The sequence below is a fragment of the Pseudophryne corroboree genome, chromosome 1 (assembly GCF_028390025.1).
Source record: "Pseudophryne corroboree isolate aPseCor3 chromosome 1, aPseCor3.hap2, whole genome shotgun sequence".
In the NCBI taxonomy this organism is placed as follows: domain Eukaryota; kingdom Metazoa; phylum Chordata; class Amphibia; order Anura; family Myobatrachidae; genus Pseudophryne; species Pseudophryne corroboree.
In genome coordinates this window covers 554,360,313-554,383,467 of record NC_086444.1, presented here as the reverse complement: position 1 = coordinate 554,383,467, position 23,155 = coordinate 554,360,313, and the positions used below count along the sequence as shown (strand labels likewise).

Here is a 23,155-nt window from a genome sequence, read left to right as displayed (position 1 = left end):
TAATAGGATCTTGAAAGACAAACATACCACAAACTTACATTTGAAATATGAACAATAAATGCTAAAGTACATTGTTGTATGTTAACCTTATTTTTCACAGCAGAACTCTTAGAAAGTAAAGCAAGCAGGGGCAGTTTAACCCTCCGTCAGGCGCACCTCTGGGACTTCCGGGTTTAGGCGCAGTGCGCCTGACAGGCGCCTTTTAGAAAATCGTCATTATCACCTAATTAACTCAATTCTAGCGCTCTTAAAGTGATCAGTGACCTTTTATTAGGACGTACAAAGAGAGAAATCATAGGTTTTACACAGCAGAAACTCTGAAGCAAAAAAGAGAAAACACGAACATGAGTATAAGTTTGGACGCAGTGTGCATGAGAGGCCACCCTGGACAAACCTACATATTTCCGCAAAATATCCACAATCTTTGTCATTTTCATTCATAAAATGAGCAAAATAAACAATTAATAGATGAAAATAAAAGAAAAGCGAACCTGTGCCTGAGAGGCCAGGAGGGTCACTACTGCACTCCACGCAGGCGGCGGGAAAACGGACAAGGGGAATTTCGAACAGCACCTAGAGATAGGAAGGTACTAGGTGGGACAGGCCCCTACGCCCCCGTGGGCCGGAGAGGGGAGTGAGAAAAGCTTTGCGGTGCCTGTCAGGTCAGCTGACTGAGGGTTAAGAGAGGAGAGTGCACCGGCATCCCAACCATGAGAATGCAGACAGGGTAATTATTTTACCCCTCCCCTAATCTGCCTGAGGTGAAAGCTAAGGCTAAAATAGTGGGGGTGGCAGTTAGAGCTAAGACTAGGGTTGCCACCTCATCCCTTTAATCCTGGAGACCTATGAATAATACAGGTTCTGTGGCTGATTCAATTCCACCTGGTTTTAATCAGCCACAATTAAAGGATTAAAGGGATGATCTGGCAACCCTAGCTAAGCATCAGGGGGTGGTGGCTAGGGCTATAACTCTCGGGAGTGTCGGCTACAGCTAACCTTCCCCTCTGGTGAATCCCCCACCAGGTCCTAACACTAACAGGGGGCTCGATATCCCTCGGATTTCGAGGTTCTGGCGCCGGGATTCCGAGTGGTGGTGGGATTCCGGTGTCGATCACATGACTGCCAGCATCCCCAGTGCTGGGAAGCTAACTGTGTCCTGTTCATGTCATTAGCTGAGACTAGTCATTTGAATTGATGTTACCATATTAGACCTTACCCTGTGTTCGAGTCAATCAAGCCAAGTTTGCTAGTCTGTAATATCACTTTCATACCAAGCTTCTGACCTGGAATCTAGCCGGGGCAACTAAGGTCCTTGCATAATGTGAAAGGGTCTACCTGGTTGCCTTGATGATGTTCACTAGTCTATGTGTCTCATAATAGGTCCCAAAAAAGAAAATGACTTAGTTTACTCTATACAGGTTGAGTATCCCTTATCCAAAATGCTTGGGACCAGAGGTATTTTGGATATCGGATTTTTCCGTATTTTGGAATAATTGCATACCATAATGAGATATCATGGTGATGGGACCTAAATCTAAGCACAGAATGCATTTATGTTACATATACACCTTATACACACAGCCTGAAGGTAATTTTAGCCAATATTTTTTATAACTTTGTGCATTAAACAAAGTGTGTCTACAGTCACACTATTCATTTATGTTTCAAATACACCTTATATACACAGCCTGAAGGTCATTTAATACAATATTTTTAATAACTGTGTGTATTAAACAAAGTTTGTGTACATTGAGCCATCAAAAAACAAAAGTTTCACTATATCACTCTCACTCAAAAAAGTCCGTATTTCGGAATATTCCGTATTTCGGATATTTGGATATGGGATACTCAACCTGTATCACCAAGTCAGTCCTATCAAATAGGTGTTAAGTGCACTTAACGTGCTATAGGCCCTCATTCAGCATCAGTTGTAGTTTTGCTAAATTAACAAAACTGCAACTGCTTGTGATCGCATGCTGGGGTCCGCCCAGCACAGGGCCAGGCCGCCCAGAATGCAAATGGCCACGAGTGATGCGATTGCAATTGAATTGCGATCGCTTCGCTGCCCCGCAAATTAAGGGATGCCCCCTGCCTGTGCACCCTGTAAATCAAGCAGAGGCGTTCAAATCACTGAGATGCAAATGCATCTCCCGGCCCGCATACATGCAGAACGAGTGCTGAGAGTGTGCGCTGTCCCGAAAATCTTAGATGCGATCCATACTGAATAGGGCCAGTTCACTTTTTCTACTCAATCGTGCAAAACATTTACTAAAATTGCCAGATTATAGCATTATAGAATATTAACTCCAGTTTATTAAATGTGGTAGTGTTGGTCTTGTGTAGGAGCAAACTGTGAAACTCGCATATAAAATCCACTTTTACAGTACAGGTTGAGTATCCCTTATCCAAAATGCTTGGGACCAGAGGTATTTTGGATATCGGATTTTTCCGTATTTTGGAATAATTGCATACCATAATGAGATATCATGGTGATGGGACCTAAATCTAAGCACAGAATGCATTTATGTTACTTATAAACCTTATACACACAGCCTGAAGGTCATTTAATACAATATTTTTAATAACTTTGTGTATTAAACAAAGTTTGTGTACATTGAGCCATCAAAAAACAATGGTTTCACTATCTCACTCTCACTCAAAAAAGTCCGTATTTCGGAATATTCCATATTTCGGAATATTTGGATATGGGATACTCAACCTGTATGTGTTTCACAGATTACCAATCTTGTAAAAGGAATTATTTGCAATTTGATCCTAAACAAAATCAGACCTACCAGAAAACCTTTACACCCTTTCTACTTCTCTGTCTGTTCTTTCTTTCTGCTCTTGCTGTTTGCAGTCTAGCTTTGTCTTCTGCCATTGTACAGTTCCAGGTGCTTCTCACTGTACAGAATCATGGCATAATAACAATGGTTGCACATAAATCAGTAAAGTTAAGATTAATGCATCAGCGTGGATTTGTGGCATTGTGGCCAGCTTTCCTCCTGGACATTGACGGTACAGTCAGGAGGATGTGGATCATTAGATCTACACAAAAAAGGTCTACAGTCAATAGGTCAATGTAGAAAAGGTAGACCAGGTCAAAAGGTTGGGATGCGGTCAATTTACCTATAATCAAAATCCCGACAACCATTGACAGATGGTCAAAATCCCGACATGGTCAAATTCCCACATTTAAAATACTGACAAGGTCAAAATACCGACATTTGAAATGTTGACAGGTCAAAAAATCGACATGAGTTTTTCATGGAAACCGACTTGTTCATACTTTACCATCCCAGTGGACCTGGAGGAGGAATAAAATAGTGCCAGAAGTGCGCTCGCCATGCGAGGGGACACGGTACACTTATGTGGTGTCCACGTCGTCCTACAGTGTGTTGACATACCCCCAATTTTTTTTTTTTATATTATGTTGACTTTTTGACCTGTCAACATTTTAAATGTTGGTATTTTGACATTGTCGGGATTTTGACCGGCGGTCAATTGTCGGGATTTTGACCGTCTGGATTTTGATTGTAGGTATTTCATACCAAACCCCAAAAGGTTGACATGGAAATGGTCAACACAAAAAGGTCTACACTTTTTTTTGTGTGGGTGATTTGTCACTTTTCTGCCACAAAAAAATCCCCTAAGTGTACCGCATAGCTCGCATCTTTCACCAAACTTCGGGCAAGGTGCATCGTTCCACTACGGCTGCTCCCGACACAGATTACTGATCCCAATCATAGTCCACATGGATGGTAAAGTATGAAAAAGTTGATAAAAAAGAACCTTGTGTCGACCATTGTCATGTCAACCTTCTGGACGGTCTACTTTTTACATGTTGACCTTTTGACCATGGTGACCTTTTGACCCTGTCAAGATGATGCATGTCAACCATTAGTGGTCAACCTATTGACAGTAGACCTTTCTAGTGTAGATCTATAGACCGGGGATCAGTCAGGATTACCAGACATACTTGCCAATTCTCCCAAAAAATCCAAGAAAGTCCTAACAGATTTGGCCTATCTCCCGCTGCTTCATACTTACCAACTGAAGTGGGCGACCCGGAGGTTGGATTACACAATTCTCACACTATAATAACAGCAGTAGAAGAAACAATCATGCCACTAACTAGTGTTCTCTTGTTGAATGTCAATGCACAACTGATATATCTCAGAACTATGCTGTATCTAGCAAGTCGAAATGTTGCCCATAGCAGCGAATCAGCTGCTTGCTAGCATTTATCAAGTACATTCTATAAAATAAGTTGCCCACAGCAACCATCTACTACCTATCTACTTCTCCACTCTTCAGAAAATATGAAATGGGCTTTAATTTCCTGCTACTGAACTAGCTGTGTTATCTTTAAGATCTCTGAACAAAAAAACATGCAGTAAATAGATGCAGAGATAACATATAGGGAGAGACTATTAATGTAGAAGCTAAGGGGTCAATTGAATTCAGTGCAGATTGAATAGCGCTGGGTGGGAGCTCCCGGAGTTATTCAATTCAGAGCTATTTGATGCCCGACAAGAGGATTTGCTTGGTGCAAGCAGAAATCAGACAGGCACAACGCTGTTTTCTGCCCTTAGCACGGCGGAAACAGCATAGTTATAGAATGCCAGTTCTCGCGACTAAACATCAGGTTTAGTCCGTGAGAACCGGCCTTCTCCGACATAACAGCACGCTGAATTGAATAGCACTGGGAGCGCCTTCCCAGCGCTATGAATTGAATTCACCCCTATGAGACTTATAGACAGACTCCCCTATCCTCTAATGGGTCTTGCACACAAGCCCACTAATTTGTTTACGATTCCCCTGGCCAAGACTCTGCCAAAGGGGCAGGGGTACGGTACTATTGGCAGAAGCACATATCAAGGTCATGTCCCAAGACTTCTGCCTGTAGCTCACATGTACTTTGTCCTTTGTCTAGTCCTGTCCAATGTATCACTTCAGCTACTTTCCTGATAGTATGTCATCTATGATCAATTCCTGCTGACCATGCCCGTGGGTTCCATCTCTCCCTTCAGTATGACAGACTTCTAGTTAATGCCATTACATAACCGTTTTGGTTCAATCCTTACCCTCTAGGTTTGTTGAGCATAACACAGCTTGTACTGACATACATTATCCACCTACACACACAGCTTTCAGCCAAATAATAACTCAGTACAGCCTAAGATGTTCTATTCAGCATTTTAAGCACTAAGGAGTGAACCTTCCTAAAGCAGTGAGATGTGTTGTGTTCATATATAATGCTTATAACCGTCAGCTGTCCTATTTTCTTTTTCACTCTATAAATTCACAAAACTGATTCTCGGGTTACTTATTCTATGCTACGCTTTTTCACAGGACCACTAAAAGACAGCAAACTTTTTATGATGGAACACCTACCTGTTTAGCTGGTGTGTGTCATATTCCTATGGCTGAACCTTTCTGTGACAAAACTAGAGAAGTAAGTATAAAATGGTTATAGAGGACATCATTTTTTAATGCAATCTTAGAAGGGACTATATTATATTTATTAATTCTCTTGAAAATTGACATAAAAAAGTGGAGTATTTTTTCAAATAAAAATAACAACATGATTTCAAATGTGGTGCCTCTCATAGCTCACTACATTGGAAACTATTCTCTGCTTCCAAAGCTCCCAGGACCCTTCTGCCTGGTGTACAACAATTAGTAACAGTGCTTCTTTCTATTCCTAAAAAGCATACAGGCACTTTAACAAACTTTCTTGAGGACTATGCCATTTTGTATTTTGCAGGTTTTGATAGACATTGTTAAGAAACTTGGCATAAAGTGCCACTCAAAAGGTACAATGCTCACCATAGAGGGCCCACGGTTCAGCTCCAGAGCGGAGAGTAACATGTTTCGTCTCTGGGGAGCGGATGTCATTAACATGACCACAGTTCCTGAAGTAGTTCTTGCAAAAGAAGCTGGTATCTGTTATGCAAGTGTTGCATTGGCGACTGACTATGACTGCTGGAAGGAACATGAAGAAGCTGTAAGTATTGAGTAGTTTATTTTTTAGTATTAACTTTTTCTCTGACGTCCTAGTGGATGCTGGGAACTCCGTAAGGACCATGGGGAATAGCGGCTCCGCAGGAGACTGGGCACAAAAGTAAAGCTTTAGGACTACCTGGTGTGCACTGGCTCCTCCCCCTATGACCCTCCTCCAAGCCTCAGTTAGATTTTTGTGCCCGGCCGAGAAGGGTGCACACTAGGGGCTCTCCTGAGCTTCTTAGTGAAAGTTTAGTTTTAGGTTTTTTATTTTCAGTGAGACCTGCTGGCAACAGGCTCACTGCATCGAGGGACTAAGGGGAGAAGAAGCGAACTCACCTGCGTGCAGAGTGGATTGGGCTTCTTAGGCTACTGGACACCATTAGCTCCAGAGGGACCGAACACAGGCCCAGCCTCGGAGCTCGGTCCCAGAGCCGCGCCGCCGGCCCCCTTACAGAGCCAGAAGCAAGAAGAGGTCCGGAAAAATCGGCGGCAGAAGACATCAGTCTTCAACAAGGTAGCGCACAGCACTGCAGCTGTGCGCCATTGTTACTCAGGCACACTTCACACTTCGGTCACTGAGGGTGCAGGGCGCTAGGGGGGAGCGCCCTGAGCAGCAATGTAAACACCTTGGCTGGCATAAATACACCACATATAACCCCCAGGGCTATATGGATGTATTTTAACCCCTGCCAGAACTCACCAAAAAGCGGGAGAAAAGGCCGCCGAGAAGGGGGCGGAGCCTATCTCCTCAGCACACGGGCGCCATTTTCCATCACAGCTCCGCTGGAAGGACGTCTCCCTGACTCTCCCCTGCAGTCCTGCACTACAGAAAAGGGTAAAAAAGAGAGGGGGGCACTAAATTGGCGCAGTTTTGATACTAACAACAGCTATAAAGGGAAAAGCACATTTTATAGTGGTATTCCTGTCTATATATAGCGCTCTGGTGTGTGCTGGCATACTCTCCCTCTGTCTCCCCAAAGGGCTAGTGGGGTCCTGTCCTCTATCAGAGCATTCCCTGTGTGTGTGCGGTGTGTCGGTACGATTGTGTCGACATGTTTGAGGAGGAAAATGAGATGGAGGCGGAGCAATTGCCTATTATACAGCTGTCACCCCCTAGGGAGTCGACACCTGAGTGGATGAGCTTATGGAAGGAATTGCGTGACAGTGTCAGCTCTTTACGACAGACAGTTGACGACATGAGACAGCCGGCTACTCAGCTTGTGCCTGTCCAGGGGTCTCAAACGCCATCAGGGGCTGTTACCCTCGTTACCTCAAATGGCAGACACAGACACGGATACTGACTCCAGTGTCGATGATGAGGAGACAAACGTGACTTCCACTAGGGCCACACGTTACATGATTGAAGCAATGAAAAATGTATTGCATATCTCTGATAATACAAGTACCACTAAAAAGGGTATTATGTTTGGTGAGAAAAAACTGCCTGTAGTTTTTCCTGTATCCGAGGAATTAAATGAAGTGTGTGATGAGGCGTGGGTTTCCCCCGATAAAAAACTGATAATTCCTAAAAGGTTATTGGCATCGTACCCTTTCCCGCCAGAGGATAGGGCACGTTGGGAAACACCCCCTAGGGTGGATAAAGCGCTCACACGCTTGTCTAAACAGGTAGCACTACCCTCTCCTGATACGGCCGCCCTAAAGGAACCTGCCGATAGAAAGCTGGAGAATATCCTAAAATGTATATACACTCACACGGGTGTTATACTGCGACCAGCAATCGCCTCAGCCTGGATGTGCAGTGCGGGCCTGGCGTGGTCGGATTCCCTGACTGAAAATATTGATACCCTAGATAGGGACAGTATATTACTGACTATAGAGCATTTGAAGGATGCATTTCTATATATGCGTGATGCACAGAGGGATATTTGCCGACTGGCATCAAGAATTAGTGCGCTGTCCATTTCTGCAAGAAGAGGTTTATGGACGCGGCAGTGGTCAGGTGATGCGGATTCTAAAAGGCACATGGAAGTATTGCCTTATAAGGGGGAGGAGTTATTTGGGGTAGGTCTATCAGACCTGGTAGCCACGGCAACTGCTGGAAAATCCACATTTTTACCCCAGGTAGCTTCTCAACCTAAGAAGACACCGTATTATCAGGCGCAGTCCTTTCGGCCCCATAAGGGCAAGCGGGCAAAAGGCGCCTCATTTCTGCCCCGTGGCAGAGGGAGAGGAAAAAGGCTGCAACAAACAGCCAGTTCCCAGGAACAAAAGCCCTCTCCCGCCTCCGCAAAGTCCTCAGCATGACGCTGGGGCTTTACAAGCGGACTCTGGCACGGTGGGGGCCCGTCTCAAGAAGTTCAGTGCGCAGTGGGCCCACTCGCAAGTGGACCCCTGGATCCTTCAGGTAGTATCTCAGGGATACAAATTGGAATTCGAGACGTCTCCCCCTCGCCGTTTTCTAAAGTCTGCTTTACCGACGTCTCCCTCAGACAGAGAGGCAGTATTGGAAGCCATTCACAAGCTGTATTCCCAGCAGGTGATAATCAAGGTACCCCTCCTACAACAGGGAAAGGGGTACTATTCCACACTATTTGTGGTACCGAAGCCGGACGGCTCGGTGAGACCAATTTTAAACCTAAAATCCTTAAACACTTACATACAAAGGTTCAAATTCAAGATGGAGTCACTCAGAGCAGTGATTGCAAACCTGGAAGAAGGGGACTATATGGTGTCTCTGGACATCAAAGATGCTTACCTACATGTCCCAATTTACCCTTCTCACCAAGGGTACCTCAGGTTTGTGGTACAGAACTGTCACTATCAGTTTCAGACGCTGCCGTTTGGATTGTCCACGGCACCCCGGGTCTTTACCAAGGTAATGGCCGAAATGATGATACTCCTTCGAAGGAAGGGAGTTTTAGTTATCCCTTACTTGGACGATCTCCTGATAAGGGCAAGATCCAGGGAACAGTTGGAAGTCGGAGTAGCACTATCTCAGATAGTGCTGCGCCAGCACGGTTGGATTCTCAATATTCCAAAATCGCAGCTGATCCAGACGACACGACTTCTATTCCTAGGGATGATCCTGGACACAGTCCAGAAAAAAAGTGTTTCTAACGGAGGAGAAAGCCAGGGAGTTATCCGAACTAGTCAGAAATCTCCTAAAACCAGGCCAAGTCTCAGTGCATCAATGCACAAGGGTCCTGGGAAAGATGGTGGCTTCTTACGAAGCAATCCCATTCGGCAGATTCCACTCAAGAACTTTCCAGTGGGATCTGCTAGACAAATGGTCCGGGTCGCATCTTCAGATGCATCAGCGGATAATCTTGTCACCAAGGACAAGGGTGTCTCTCCTGTGGTGGTTGCAGAGTGCTCATCTTCTAGAGGGCCGCAGATTCGGCATTCAGGACTGGGTCCTGGTGACCACGGATGCCAGCCTGAGAGGCTGGGGAGCAGTCACACAGGGAAGAAATTTCCAGGGCTTGTGGTCAAGCCTGGAGACATCACTTCACATAAATATCCTGGAGCTAAGGGCCATCTACAATGCGGCTAAGCCTAGCAAGACCTCTGCTTCAAGGTCAGCCGGTGCTGATCCAGTCAGACAACATCACGGCAGTCGCCCATGTAAACAGACAGGGCGGCACAAGAAGCATGAGGGCAATGGCAGAAGTTGCAAGGATTCTTCGCTGGGCGGAAAATAATGTGATAGCACTGTCAGCAGTGTTCATTCCGGGAGTGGACAACTGGGAAGCAGACTTCCTCAGCAGACACGACCTCCACCCGGGAGAGTGGGGACTTCACCCAGAAGTCTTCCACATGATTGTGAACCGTTGGGAAAAACCAAAGGTGGACATGATGGCGTCCCGCCTCAACAAAAAACTAGACAGGTATTGCGCCAGGTCAAGGGACCCTCAGGCAATAGCTGTGGACGCTCTGGTAACACCGTGGGTGTACCAGTCAGTGTATGTGTTCCCTCCTCTGCCTCTCATACCCAAGGTACTGAGAATCATAAGAAGGAGAGGAGTAAGGACTATACTCGTGGCTCCGGATTGGCCAAGAAGGACTTGGTACCCGGAACTTCAAGAGATGCTCACAGAGGACCCGTGGCCTCTACCTCTAAGAAAGGACCTGCTCCAGCAGGGACCCTGTCTGTTCCAAGACTTACCGCGGCTGCGTTTGACGGCATGGCGGTTGAACGCCGGATCCTGAAGGAAAAAGGCATTCTGGATGAAGTCATCCCTACCCTGATCAAAGCCAGGAAGGATGTAACCGTACAGCATTATCACCGTATTTGGCGTAAATATGTTGCGTGGTGCGAGGCCAGGAAGGCCCCTACAGAGGAATTTCAACTGGGTCGTTTCCTGCATTTCCTGCAAACAGGACTGTCTATGGGCCTAAAATTAGGGTCCATTAAGGTTCAAATTTCGGCCCTGTCGATTTTCTTCCAGAAAGAACTGGCTTCAGTTCCTGAAGTTCAGACGTTTGTCAAGGGGGTACTGCATATACAGCCTCCTTTTGTGCCTCCAGTGGCACCTTGGGATCTCAATGTAGTTTTGGGGTTCCTAAAATCACATTGGTTTGAACCACTCACCACTGTGGACTTAAAATATCTCACATGGAAGGTGGTAATGTTGTTGGCCTTGGCTTCAGCCAGGCGTGTCTCAGAATTGGCGGCTTTATCCTATAAAAGCCCTTACCTAATTTTTCATACGGACAGGGCAGAATTGAGGACTCGTCCTCAATTTCTCCCTAAGGTGGTTTCAGCGTTTCACTTGAACCAGCCTATTGTGGTACCTGCGGCTACTAGGGACTTGGAGGACTCCAAGTTGCTGGACGTAGTCAGGGCCCTGAAAATATATGTTTCCAGGACGGCTGGAGTCAGAAAATCTGACTCACTGTTTATCCTGTATGCACCCAACAAGCTGGGTGCTCCTGCTTCTAAGCAGACTATTGCTCGTTGGATTTGTAGTACAATTCAGCTTGCACATTCTGTGGCAGGCCTGCCACAGCCAAAATCTGTAAAAGCCCATCCCACAAGGAAGGTGGGCTCATCTTGGGCGGCTGCCCGAGGGGTCTCGGCTTTACAACTTTGCCGAGCAGCTACTTGGTCAGGGGCAAACACGTTTGCTAAATTCTACAAATTTGATACCCTGGCTGAGGAGGACCTGGAGTTCTCTCATTCGGTGCTGCAGAGTCATCCGCACTCTCCCGCCCGTTTGGGAGCTTTGGTATAATCCCCATGGTCCTTACGGAGTTCCCAGCATCCACTAGGACGTCAGAGAAAATAAGAATTTACTTACCGATAATTCTATTTCTCGTAGTCTGTAGTGGATGCTGGGCGCCCATCCCAAGTGCGGATTGTCTGCAATACTTGTACATAGTTATTGTTACAAAAATCGGGTTATTATTGTTGTGAGCCATCTTTTCAGAGGCTCCTCTGTTATCATGCTGTTAACTGGGTTCAGATCACAGGTTGTACGGTGTGATTGGTGTGGCTGGTATGAGTCTTACCCGGGATTCAAAATCCTTCCTTATTGTGTACGCTCGTCCGGGCACAGTATCCTAACTGAGGCTTGGAGGAGGGTCATAGGGGAAGGAGCCAGTGCACACCAGGTAGTCCTAAAGCTTTACTTTTGTGCCCAGTCTCCTGCGGAGCCGCTATTCCCCATGGTCCTTACGGAGTTCCCAGCATCCACTACGGACTACGAGAAATAGAATTATCGGTAAGTAAATTCTTATTTTTTTTGTTTGTTTTAAATATTACTATGTCAGGGAAACCAGCAGCATGGGGTCACTTAGTTATTGTGATAGCCAATATACAGGCTTGAAATAACAGGGGCTTTTCTAGCTTTTGTGTTAAAGGCAAATCTTTTCCTTTTAGGAAAATCAATTAAAGTAAATACTGGTTGCTTCTTTATGTATCCCACAAATGCTAGACCGCTTTAATTTTACATTGCAATTAAGATTTCAGTTTGAACACACCCCACCCAAATTTAAATCTCTCTGCACGTGTTACATTTGCCCCACCTGCAGTGCAACATGTCTTTGCTCAGTTGCTTGCTTTTTTACTTTGCTTGCAATCAGGCCCTGAGTTAAGCCCAGTACCCACGGGCCGATGCAGGAGAGATGTGTGCTGAGCGAACCGCTCAGCACACATCTCTCCCGCCGCTCAGCACAGCGCGATCTGTGCTGAGTGTGCGGGGGCAGACGGGGAGGCCGCTCATTTCACCCAGCGGGTGAAGTGAGCGACCCGCTAGATTGGCCTGCATGCAGGCCAATCTAGCAGCAGCGATAGCGATGTGCGGGGCCACGCAACGCTATCGCCGAGGGTGCTACAAACGGAGCGATCATGCTGATATTCTAAGCAATCTAGTCAGATTGCTTAGAATATCGCTCCGTGAGTACCCCCCTTTACTGTGTTTGGTCGAGGGGGAAGGGTGGGGAATCACCCAGACAGTATCTGGACAGTCAATACGGTGACACCCTATGAGTAATATTCATTAGGTCGACAGGTTCAAAATGTTGACATGAAAATGGTTGGCACAAAAATGGTTGACACGTTTTTACATGTTTTTTTCAATGTTTTTAGGATTAGGCACTAGGTGTAGGGTTAAGCTGCTGGTCGGAATGGTTAGGGTTGGGCACTAGGGGGAGTGTTAAGGTGTATACACACGGTGAGATAAATTTGTAAGATTTTGACAAGTTAGTGCGTATCTCAAGGTGTTAGGCAGCTTGCGATACAGATTCGATTCCGATGCGCGCTCCCCTGGGGTCTGTATCGTAAGGCTAGATAGACTGTGCAGGCAAGTCAATCTTAACTATCTAGTACAAAAAAGTATAGTCGAAATTGGCATAGTCAAAATCGCACATAGACAAAATCTCAAGCATTGATAGTCACAATCTGTACTATCTGTGATCTGAGGGAGTTCAAGGGAAATCGCATAGTCAGAATTGGACATAGCAAGGCTCACACCGTGTGTACACACCTTTAGAGATAGATTTGGGCTAAAATAACAACTAAAAAATGTCAAACTTTTTGACCATTTTCATGTCTCCTTTTTGAACCTATCCACCTTTTGGATGAGGCTAAAGCAGCATTGATCACTATAACCAGAAATAGACAGGAGGCCAACAGAAAATTATGTGAAGTGGGAGTCATAATAAATGCTTGTACTAGCGGAGATATATCATAAAAGAAGTCACTCTAAGGGGGAGATTCAAATGTTTCAAAAGTCAGTTGGGAGTCTGTTTATTCTTATCTAATAGACAGGAAAATCCAGACACCCAACCGACTTTTCAAACATTTGAATTCCACCCTAAAGGTGAAAGTAGTGCAGATAAGTGTCTCAACCTTGCTAGATATGCAGAACACTCAATTTGGAGTAGTTCTCTCAGATATGAGAGACTGGCTGAGGTGTGTTATGCATAATGAAAGAGTTCGAAAAAGATTATGTAAACCAAAATTACCATTATGGTATGTTCTGGCACATATAGGCCCTGAGTGATTAAAAAAAGGCCCCACAAATGTAGTGTACAAAGTTTCATTCTGCTTTTCATGTACAGGTTGAGTCTCCCTTATCCAAAATGCTTGGGACCAGAAGTATTTTGGATATCGGATTTTTCCGTATTTTGGAATAATTGCATACCACAATGAGATATCATGGTGATGGGACCTAAAGCTAAGCACAGGATGCATTTATGTTACATATACACCTTATACACAAAGCCTGAAGGTCATTTAATACAATATTTTTAATAACTTTGTGTATTAAATAAAGTTTGTGTACATGGAGCCATCAAAAAACAAAGGTTTCACTATCTCACTCTCACTCAAAAAAGTCAGTATTTCGGAATATTCCGTATTTTGGAATATTTGGATGTGGGATACTCAACCTGTATTATAGGAAAAATGTATGTTGAAAAATAATTAATATTTAATGTTCTCCACCAATAATATGCAGTAAAAAAATTACGTAATTCTTCATCAACGCAGTAGTGACATTTGATGTTCAGAGGTAATCCTTTCATTCGATCTCTATCTGTCCCAGTTCTGAATTAAGGGAGAAGCGAAAAGGTGCGGTTGTCCTTGGGCCCCCACACACAGCTGTTTAAAGTAGCTTAATAGCCCTACGGACGCTGAGGAGGTGTCTGTAGTGATGCTGCTGGCTTACGGGCACCATCTTGCGGAATTTCAGCTCACAATGCTGCAAGACAGTTCCCGTAAACCAGCCATATCACGCAGGTCCTCCCTGTGTGTGTCGATGGGGGGTTGTTACATGGAGAAAGGTATGACAGACTACAGTTCTAACTGGAATACTACTTAGAGGATTGCTTTTATTAATAAGTATTTTCTATCAGCTATACAGTATATAGTCCAGTGTAGGATTTTCTTTGTATCACTATACAGTATGTACAAAATACAACATGAAAGGCACACAAGGTCAGAGAGCAGTAGTCTGTCTCAATTGACAGTAAAATGAAAAACTATTTAACCTGTCTTAAATTATAACAGCAACAGACCTCTTTACTAAAATAGTTTTAGCACTTGCCTATTTACAAATGGAGATTGAAGAAATACTTGACAATCAGCATATACAGGACCTCATTCTGATTTTGTAGTAATGCTCCCGGAGACTACCTCAACCCCCCCCCCCCCCCCCCAGGGCCCACCTGGAATGTCGCGTCATCATAACCAACCCCGATTATCGAATGACTGCGTATGGATCGCATTGCGCATGTGCAAGACCAAACTGCGATAGAATAATGCGAAAATTGCGATTGATAGGTGAACACAAGTTAATTGACAGGAAGCGGACGTTTGCTTGTGGTAACTGCCCGTTGTTTGGGAGTGTCAGGAAAAAAGCAGGCGTTCCCAGGGGAGGGTGTGTGACGTCAGCTATGTCCCCGAGCAGCCTGATTCTATCGCACTGTAGGAGTAAGTCTTGGGCTATGCACAGACTGCGCAGACTGGAAAAAACATTTGATGGTGAGTGAGTTGCGAACGGATTTGCAGATGTCCGCTGTCTGGCAAAGTTTTCGCACGGCGTACGCATGCATTCGCACACTTGCACGGGGCGGGTTTTCACTCTCTGTGGGTGGCGGCTATCTGATCGCAGCCCTCCACAAAATCACATAGGAGCGATTGGGTCTGAATTAGGCCCAGGGACACATACTTCTATCGCATGATAGTGAGTGACCAATCACATCTGCATTGATAGCCTTAACAATGGCAGAATGTAATTCTGCACAAATTGATAGTGAAGCATTAAGTTGTATATGGGGCGTAAAGAAATTCCACCAGTTCATGAGTCATTTTATCTTTGATTCCACTTTTTATTTGAGACACTGCAGTTAGCCATGGGAAACAAGTTTTATGTAAAATGAATGTTAGAGCGCTCCAGCCTCCAGGTATATGAGTCATGTGTAAATAACAACATTGAATAATCCGTCTTTCTGTAACCAAATGACTAAAGTCCTGCCATGCACAAATGACACTTCAATGATAGACTACAGGTGTAGCAGATATACCTTTATACTTGGGTACTGTTCCAAGGGACAAATCACATGAATGGGAGGGTATATGTAAGTAGGGGATGTAGTTAATATACTGTGTTCAAGGAATATGATTGTATCCCAATATAACTAAAAAAATTCTACTGTATCTACCGGTTGGTTGGCCATAAAGGTCTCTGCAAATCAGACCATACACATGCATGTATAAGTAACCAATAGCAAAAATTGGACAGAAAATACACTGCAATAACAAAGTTACAGAGAGAGATTATTCCTTGTTATTCACACACAAGTCAGAGAGTGTTATACATTATACCAGTGGACGGGATGTCGGCTGTCAATATTCCGACAGCGGCATCCCGGCTGCTAGAATGCCAGTAGCGGGGCAAGCGCTAAGAGGATCTATTCCCACTCTATGGATGTCGTGGACACCCACGAGTGGGAATAGCCCAGGTGTGCCGGGATTCCGGTTGTCGGGATTTCAGCATCTGTATACTGAATGCCGGGATTCCGACAGCCGGCATTTTAACTTCATCCCAAGTTAGATACCTCTAACATTTGTTTATTATTGCTGTGAAGCTGGACTCCTCTTGTCTGAGCAGCTATTATATTGCAGACGATTTAGTACCTATGGAGCGTTGTCGAATGTTGTGTCAACCTTTTCCTGTGTTGTCCATTTCCAAGTTGACCTTTTCATGTGTTGACATTTTGTATCTGTCACCCTTTTCATGTATCGACCTTTCATAGGTCGACCTAATGACCATGTTGACCTTTTGTCCATGTTTACAAAAAATGATGAAAAAGTAACTTGCGCCCAAACAGCTGCTCAGTACCAACTCTCAAGAGCACCACTTCTTAAACACCACGTATAACAATGTTGACCTGTTGATTGCACACCTTACTGTACATCTGTTGAACCGAAACCGCCATTTTGAAGATCACTAGATCTGGAGAGATAACCTTGTCCTCTTTTTCTGTTTTATAGATCATTTATTTGTCATTTGGGAAGGAGATTATGATTAGAACTTCATGTTATATGTTGAAATTCACTCACATTTTTCATTTTAACACTAACATCTTCCTGGATAAAATCTTCTCCACCCTCTAGAAAAAATCTGTTGATGCAAACAATTATATTCACTATTCTAGTGGGCATTATCACCCATTTATTAAAATGTTCTCAAACTTCAGATTGGGAGGGAAAATTACAGGAAGGAAATTGTCTTTTCTCTAACGTCCTAGTGGATGCTGGGGACTCCGTAAGGACCATGGGGAAATAGACGGGCTCCGCAGGAGACTGGGCACTCTAAGAAAGATTTAGTACTACTGGTGTGCACTGGCTCCTCCCTCTATGCCCCTCCTCCAGACCTCAGTTAGAATCTGTGCCCGGCCAGAGCTGGGTGCTTTTAGTGGGCTCTCCTGAGCTTGCTAATAAGAAAGTATTTTAGTTAGGTTTTTTATTTTCAGAGAGCTTCTGCTGGCAACAGACTCTCTGCTACGAGGGACTGAGGGGAGAGAAGCAAACCTACTAACTGCGGCTAGGTTGCGCTTCTTAGGCTACTGGACACCATTAGCTCCAGAGGGATCGAACACAGGACCTCGCAGAGCCAGAAGCCGGCAGAAGCAAGAAGACATCGAAATCGGCGGCAGAAGACTCCCGTCTTCACATGAGGTAGCGCATAGCACTGCAGCTGTGTGCCATTGCTCCCGCATTGCACCCACACACTCCGGTCACTGTAGGGCGCAGGGGGGGGGGGGGGGGGGCGCGCCCTGGGCATCAATTAAGTACCTCCTGGCAAAAGCAGCATATATACAGTTGGACACTTATATGCATGAGCCCCTGCCATTAATTTTACACAAAATCGCGGGAGAAGCCCGCCGCTGAGGGGGCGGGGCCTTCTTCCTCAGCACTCACCAGCGCTATTTTCTCTCCACAGATCCGCTGAGAGGAAGCTCCCCAGGCTCTCCCCTGCACGATAGAGAGGGTGTAAAAGAGAGGGGGGCACATAAATTTGGCGTAAAAACAATATATACAGCAGCTACTGAGTTAACACTAAGTTACTGTGTGATTCCTGGGTCATATAGCGCTGGGGTGTGTGCTGGCATACGCTCTCTCTGTCTCTCCAAAGGGCCTTGTGGGGGAACTGTCTTCAAATAGAGCATCCCCTGTGTGTGTGGTGTGTCGGTACGTGTGTGTGGACATGTCTGAGGTAAAAGGCTCCCCTAAGGAGGAAATAGAGCAAATATGTGTGTGAGAGGGTGTCTCCGTCGACAACGCCGACACCTGTTTGGATATGTGTAAGAGCTGAGGTGAATTTATTGCACAAAAGATTAGAGAACAGACCGGAAATCTACCCTTGTCTGTCCCTATGTCACAGAGACCTTCAGAGTCCCACAATGCTCACTATCCAAAATGATAAACACTGATATCGACACGGAGTTTGACTCCAGTGTCGACTACGATAATGCAAAGTTACAGCCAAGATGGCTGAAAGGTATTCAATATATGATTATTGTAATATAAGATGATTTGCATATCACTGATGACTCATTTGTCCCTGACACAAGGGTACACATGTTAAGGGGAAGAAAGCTGAGGTAAATTTCCCTCCTCTCATGAGGAAAAAGAGCGGGAATCTCCAGACAAGAGACTGCAGCTTCCCACAAAAAATTCTCAAGCAGTATCCTTTCCCCACTAGGGCCAGGATGTGATGGCAATCTTCCCCTAGGGTGTCCCGTTTGCCCAGAAGGTAGCACTAGCTATTCTCAGGGATCCTGCAGATAGCGTGCACATTCTAGTATACTACTCAGACCGGTGATTGTGTCTGCATGGGTTTATAGCGCTGTGGCAGCGTGGACAGGTACCTTATCAGCAGAGATTGAGACCCTAGTATGCATATAGATATATAGATATATATATGTGTATATAGAAATATATATATATTAAAGATGCTATCTTAAGTGATAGGTATATATATATATATATATATATATATATATATATATATATATATTAAACATGCCCAAAGAGACATGAGTATACTGGGTCCTAGAGTCAAAGCTATGTCGATTTCTGCTTGACATGTCTTGTAGAATATGCAATGGACAGATGATGCCGACTTAAGAGGCATGTGGAAGGCTGAGGATTGTGTGGAGAAGGGTTCTCGGACCTGGTCTCCACAGCTATAGCTGGTAATTCTGATATTTTGCCTTATATTCCTGCACAGCCTAGGAAAGCACGACATTATCAAATGCAGCCTTTCGAATAAAGAAACAAGAAAGTCCGAGGTGCGTCCTTTCTTGCCAGAGGCGGGAGCAGAGGAAAGAAGCTGCACAACACAGCTAGTTCCCAGGAACAGAAGTCCTCCCCGGCCTCTACAAAAATCCACCGCATGTCGCTGGGGCTCCACAGGCGGAGCTAGGCCCGGTGGGGGCACGCCTTCGTAAGTTCAGCCACAAGTGGGTTCTCTCCCTGTTAGATCCCTGGGCATTAGATATTGTGTCTCAGGGATACAAGCTGGACTTTGAGAAGATGCCCTCTCACCGACAGCCCTGCCGGCTTCCCCCCACGAGAGGGAAACAGTGTTAACTGCAATTCATAAATTGTATCTTCAACAGGTGGTGGTCAAGGTTCCCCTCCTTCAACAAGGAGGGGGTTATTATTCGACCATGTTGTAGTCCCGTAACCAGACGGTTCGGTCGGACCCATATTGAATTTAAAATCCCTGAACATATACCTGAAAGGGTTCAAATTCAAGTTGGAATCGCTAAGAGCGGTGATTGCAAGCCTGAAAGGGGGAGATTTTATGGTGACTCGGGACATAAAGGATGCATTCCTTCATGTCCCCATTTATCCACCTCATCAGGCGTACCTAAGAATTGCGGTACGGGATGGTCATTACCAATTTCAAACGTTGCCGTTTGGTCTCTCCACGGCCTTGAGAATATTCACCAAGGTAATGGCGGAAATGATGGTGCTCCTGCGGAAGCAAGGTGTCACTATTATCACGTACTTGGACGATCTCATAAAAGCGAGATCAAGAGAGCAGTTGCTGAACAGCGTATCGCTTTCTCCGGAAGTGAAACGGCAACACGGCTGGATTCTATATATTCCAAAGTCGCAGTTGGTTCTTACAGCTCATCTGCCTCTCCTAGGCATGATCCTAGACACAGACCAGAAAAAGGTTTATCTCCCGATAGAGAGAGCTCAGGAGCTCGTGACACTGGTCAGGAATCTATTAAAACTAAAACAGGTGTCAGTGCATCACTGCACTCGAGTCCTGGGAAGGAGGGTGGCATCATACGAGGCCATTCCCTTCGGCAGGTTCCATACCTTCCAATGGGACTTACTGGACAAGTGGTCCGGATCACATCTTCGGATGCATCGGTTAATCACCCTATCCCCCAGAGCAAGGGTGTCTCTCCTGTGGTGACTGCAGAGTGCTCACCTTCTCGAAGGTCGCAGATTCGGCATTCAGGACTGGGTCCTGGTGACTATGGATGCAAGCCTCCGAGGGTGGGGGGCAGTCACACAGGGAAGAAATTTCCAAGGGCTGTGGTCAAGGCAGGAGACTTGCCTTCACATCAATATCCTGGAACTAAGGGCCATATACAACGCCCTAAGTCAAGCGGGGACCCTGCTTCGCGACCAACCGGTTCTGATCCAGTCAGACAATATCACCGCAGTGGCTCATGTAAACCGCCAAGGCGGCACAAGGAGCAGGGTGGCGATGGTAGAAGCCACCAGAATTCTTCGCTGGGCGGAGAATCACGTAAGCACACTGTCAGCAGTGTTCATTCCGGGAGTGGACAACTGGGAAGCAGACTTCCTCAGCAGGCACGACCTCCACCCGGGAGAGTGGGGACTTCACCAAGAAGTCTTCACGCAGATTGCAAATCGACGGGAACTGCCACAGGTGGACATGATGGCGTCCCGCCTCGACAAAAAGCTAAAATGGTATTGCGCCAGGTCAAGGAACCCTCAGGCGATAGCTGTGGACGCACTAGTAACACCGTGGGTGTTCCAGTCGGTTTATGTGTTTCCTCCTCTTCCTCTCATACCAAAGGTGCTGAGAATTGTAAGAAAAAGAGGAGTGAGAACAATACTCATTGTTCCGGATTGGCCATGAAGGACTTGGTACCCGGAACTGCAAGAAATGCTCACAGAGGACCCATGGCCTCTGCCTCTCAGACAGGACCTGTTGCAACAAGGGCCCTGTCTGTTCCAAGACTTACCGCGGCTGCGTTTGACGGCATGGCGGTTGAACGCCGGATCCTAGCGGAAAAAGGCATTCCGGATGAAGTTATTCCTATGCTGATAAAGGCTAGGAAGGACGTGACAGCAAAGCATTATCACCGTATATGGCGAAAATATGTTGCTTGGTGTGAGGCCAGGAAGGCCCTACAGAAGAATTCCAGCTGGGTCGATTCCTGCACTTCCTACAGTCAGGAGCGACTATGGGCCTGAAATTAGGGTCCATAAAGGTCCAGATTTCGGCCCTATCCATTTTCTTTCAAAAAGAACTGGCTTCACTGTCTGAGGTTCAGACGTTTGTTAAGGGAGTGCTGCATATTCAGCCCCCTTTTGTGCCACCAGTGGCACCTTGGGATCTTAACGTGGTGTTGGGTTTCCTGAAATCCCACTGGTTTGAGCCACTTAAGACTGTGGAGCTAAAGTATCTCACGTGGAAAGTGGTCATGCTGTTGGCCTTAGCTTTGGCTAGGCGTGTGTCAGAATTGGCGGCTTTGTCATGTAAAAGCCCCTTTCTGGTTTTCCAGATGGACAGGGCAGAATTGCGGACTCGTCCGCAATTTCTGCCAAAGGTAGTGTCATCTTTTCATTTGAACCAACCTATTGTGGTGCCTGCGGCTACTTGTGACTTGGAGGATTCCAAGTTGCTTGACGTAGTCCGGGCTTTGAAGATTTATGTAACCAGAACGGCTGGAGTCAGGAAGACTGACTCGCTGTTTATCCTGTATGCATCCAACAAACTGGGTGCTCCTGCTTCAAAGCAAACTATTGCTCGCTGGATCTGTAACACGATTCAGCAGGCTCATTCTGCGGCTGAATTGCCGCATCCAAAATCAGTGAAAGCCCATTCCACAAGGAAGGTGGGCTCTTCTTGGGCGGCTGCCCGAGGGGTCTCGGCATTACAGCTTTGCCGAACTGCTACTTGGTCGGGTTCAAACACATTTGCAAAATTCTACAAGTTTGATACCCTGGCTGAGGAGGACCTTGTGTTTGCCCATTCGGTGCTGCAGAGTCATCCGCACTCTCCCGCCCGTTTGGGAGCTTTGGTATAATCCCCATGGTCCTTACGGAGTCCCCAGCATCCACTAGGACGTTAGAGAAAATAAGATTTTACTCACCGGTAAATCTATTTCTCGTAGTCCGTAGTGGATGCTGGGCGCCCGTCCCAAGTGCGGACTTTCTGCAATACTTGTACATAGTTATTGCTTAACTAAAGGGTTATTGTTGAGACATCTGTTGAGAGGCTCAGTTGTTATTATACTGTTAACTGGGTATTGTATCACAAGTTATACGGTGTGATTGGTGTGGCTGGTATGAGTCTTACCCGGGATTCAAAATCCTTCCTTCTTGTGTCAGCTCTTCCGGGCACAGTATCCTAACTGAAGTCTGGAGGAGGGTCATAGTGGGAGGAGCCAGTGCACACCAGTTAGACCTAAAGCTTTCTTTATAGTTGTGCCCAGTCTCCTGCGGAGCCACTATTCCCCATGGTCCTTACGGAGTCCCAGCATCCACTACGGACTACGAGAAATAGAATTACCGGTGAGTAAATTCTTATTTCTCTAACGTCCTAAGTGGATGCTGGGGACTCCGTCAGGACCATGGGGAATAGCGGCTCCGCAGGAGACAGGGCACAAAAATAAAGCTATAGGGTTAGGTGGTGTGTACTGGCTCCTCCCCCTATGACCCTCCTCCAAGCCTCAGTTAGGTTTTTGTGCCCGTCCGAGCAGGGTGCAATCTAGGTGGCTCTCCTAAAGAGCAGCTTAAAAAAAGTTTTTAGGTTTTTTATTTTCAGTGAGTCCTGCTGGCAACAGGCTCACTGCATCAAGGGACTTAGGGGAGAGAATTTCAACTCACCTGCGTGCAGGATGGATTGGATTCTTAGGCTACTGGACACCATTAGCTCCAGAGGGAGTCGGAACACAGGTCTCACCCTGGGGTTCGTCCCGGAGCCGCGCCGCCGACCCCCCTTACAGATGCTGAAGATTGAAGGTCCGGAAACAGGCGGCAGAAGGCTCTTCAGTCTTCATGAAGGTAGCGCACAGCACTGCAGCTGTGCGCCATTGTTGTCACACACTTCACACCAAGCGGTCACGGAGGGTGCAGGGCGCTGCTGGGGGCGCCCTGGGCAGCAATATTTAATACCTTTATGGCAAAAGAATACATCACATATAGCCATTGAGGCTATATGTATGTATTAAACCCATGCCAGTTATCTAAAACTACGAGAGAAAAGCCCGCCGAAATAGGGGGCGGAGCTTATTCTCCTCAGCACACAGCGCCATTTTCCTGCTCAGCTCCGCTGTGAGGAAGGCTCCCAGGACTCTCCCCTGCACTGCACTACAGAAACAGGGTAAAACAGAGAGGGGGGGCATTTTTTTGGCGATATTTTGATATATTTAAGCTGCTATAAAGAACAACACT

The 23,155-nt window shown here is 46.0% G+C and overlaps 1 protein-coding gene across 3 annotated transcripts in view; it reads left to right on the top strand.

Annotated features, from left to right (window-relative positions):
* Positions 1-23,155, top strand: part of MTAP (methylthioadenosine phosphorylase) — a 186,706-nt gene that overhangs the window by 130,080 nt on the left and 33,471 nt on the right. For all 3 annotated transcript variants that reach the window (XM_063914128.1, XM_063914126.1, XM_063914127.1), the window contains 2 exons: positions 5,356-5,458; positions 5,771-6,010. In XM_063914128.1, coding sequence (XP_063770198.1) covers positions 5,356-5,458; positions 5,771-6,010 — 343 coding nt within the window. The remainder of the gene's footprint in view (positions 1-5,355; positions 5,459-5,770; positions 6,011-23,155) is intronic.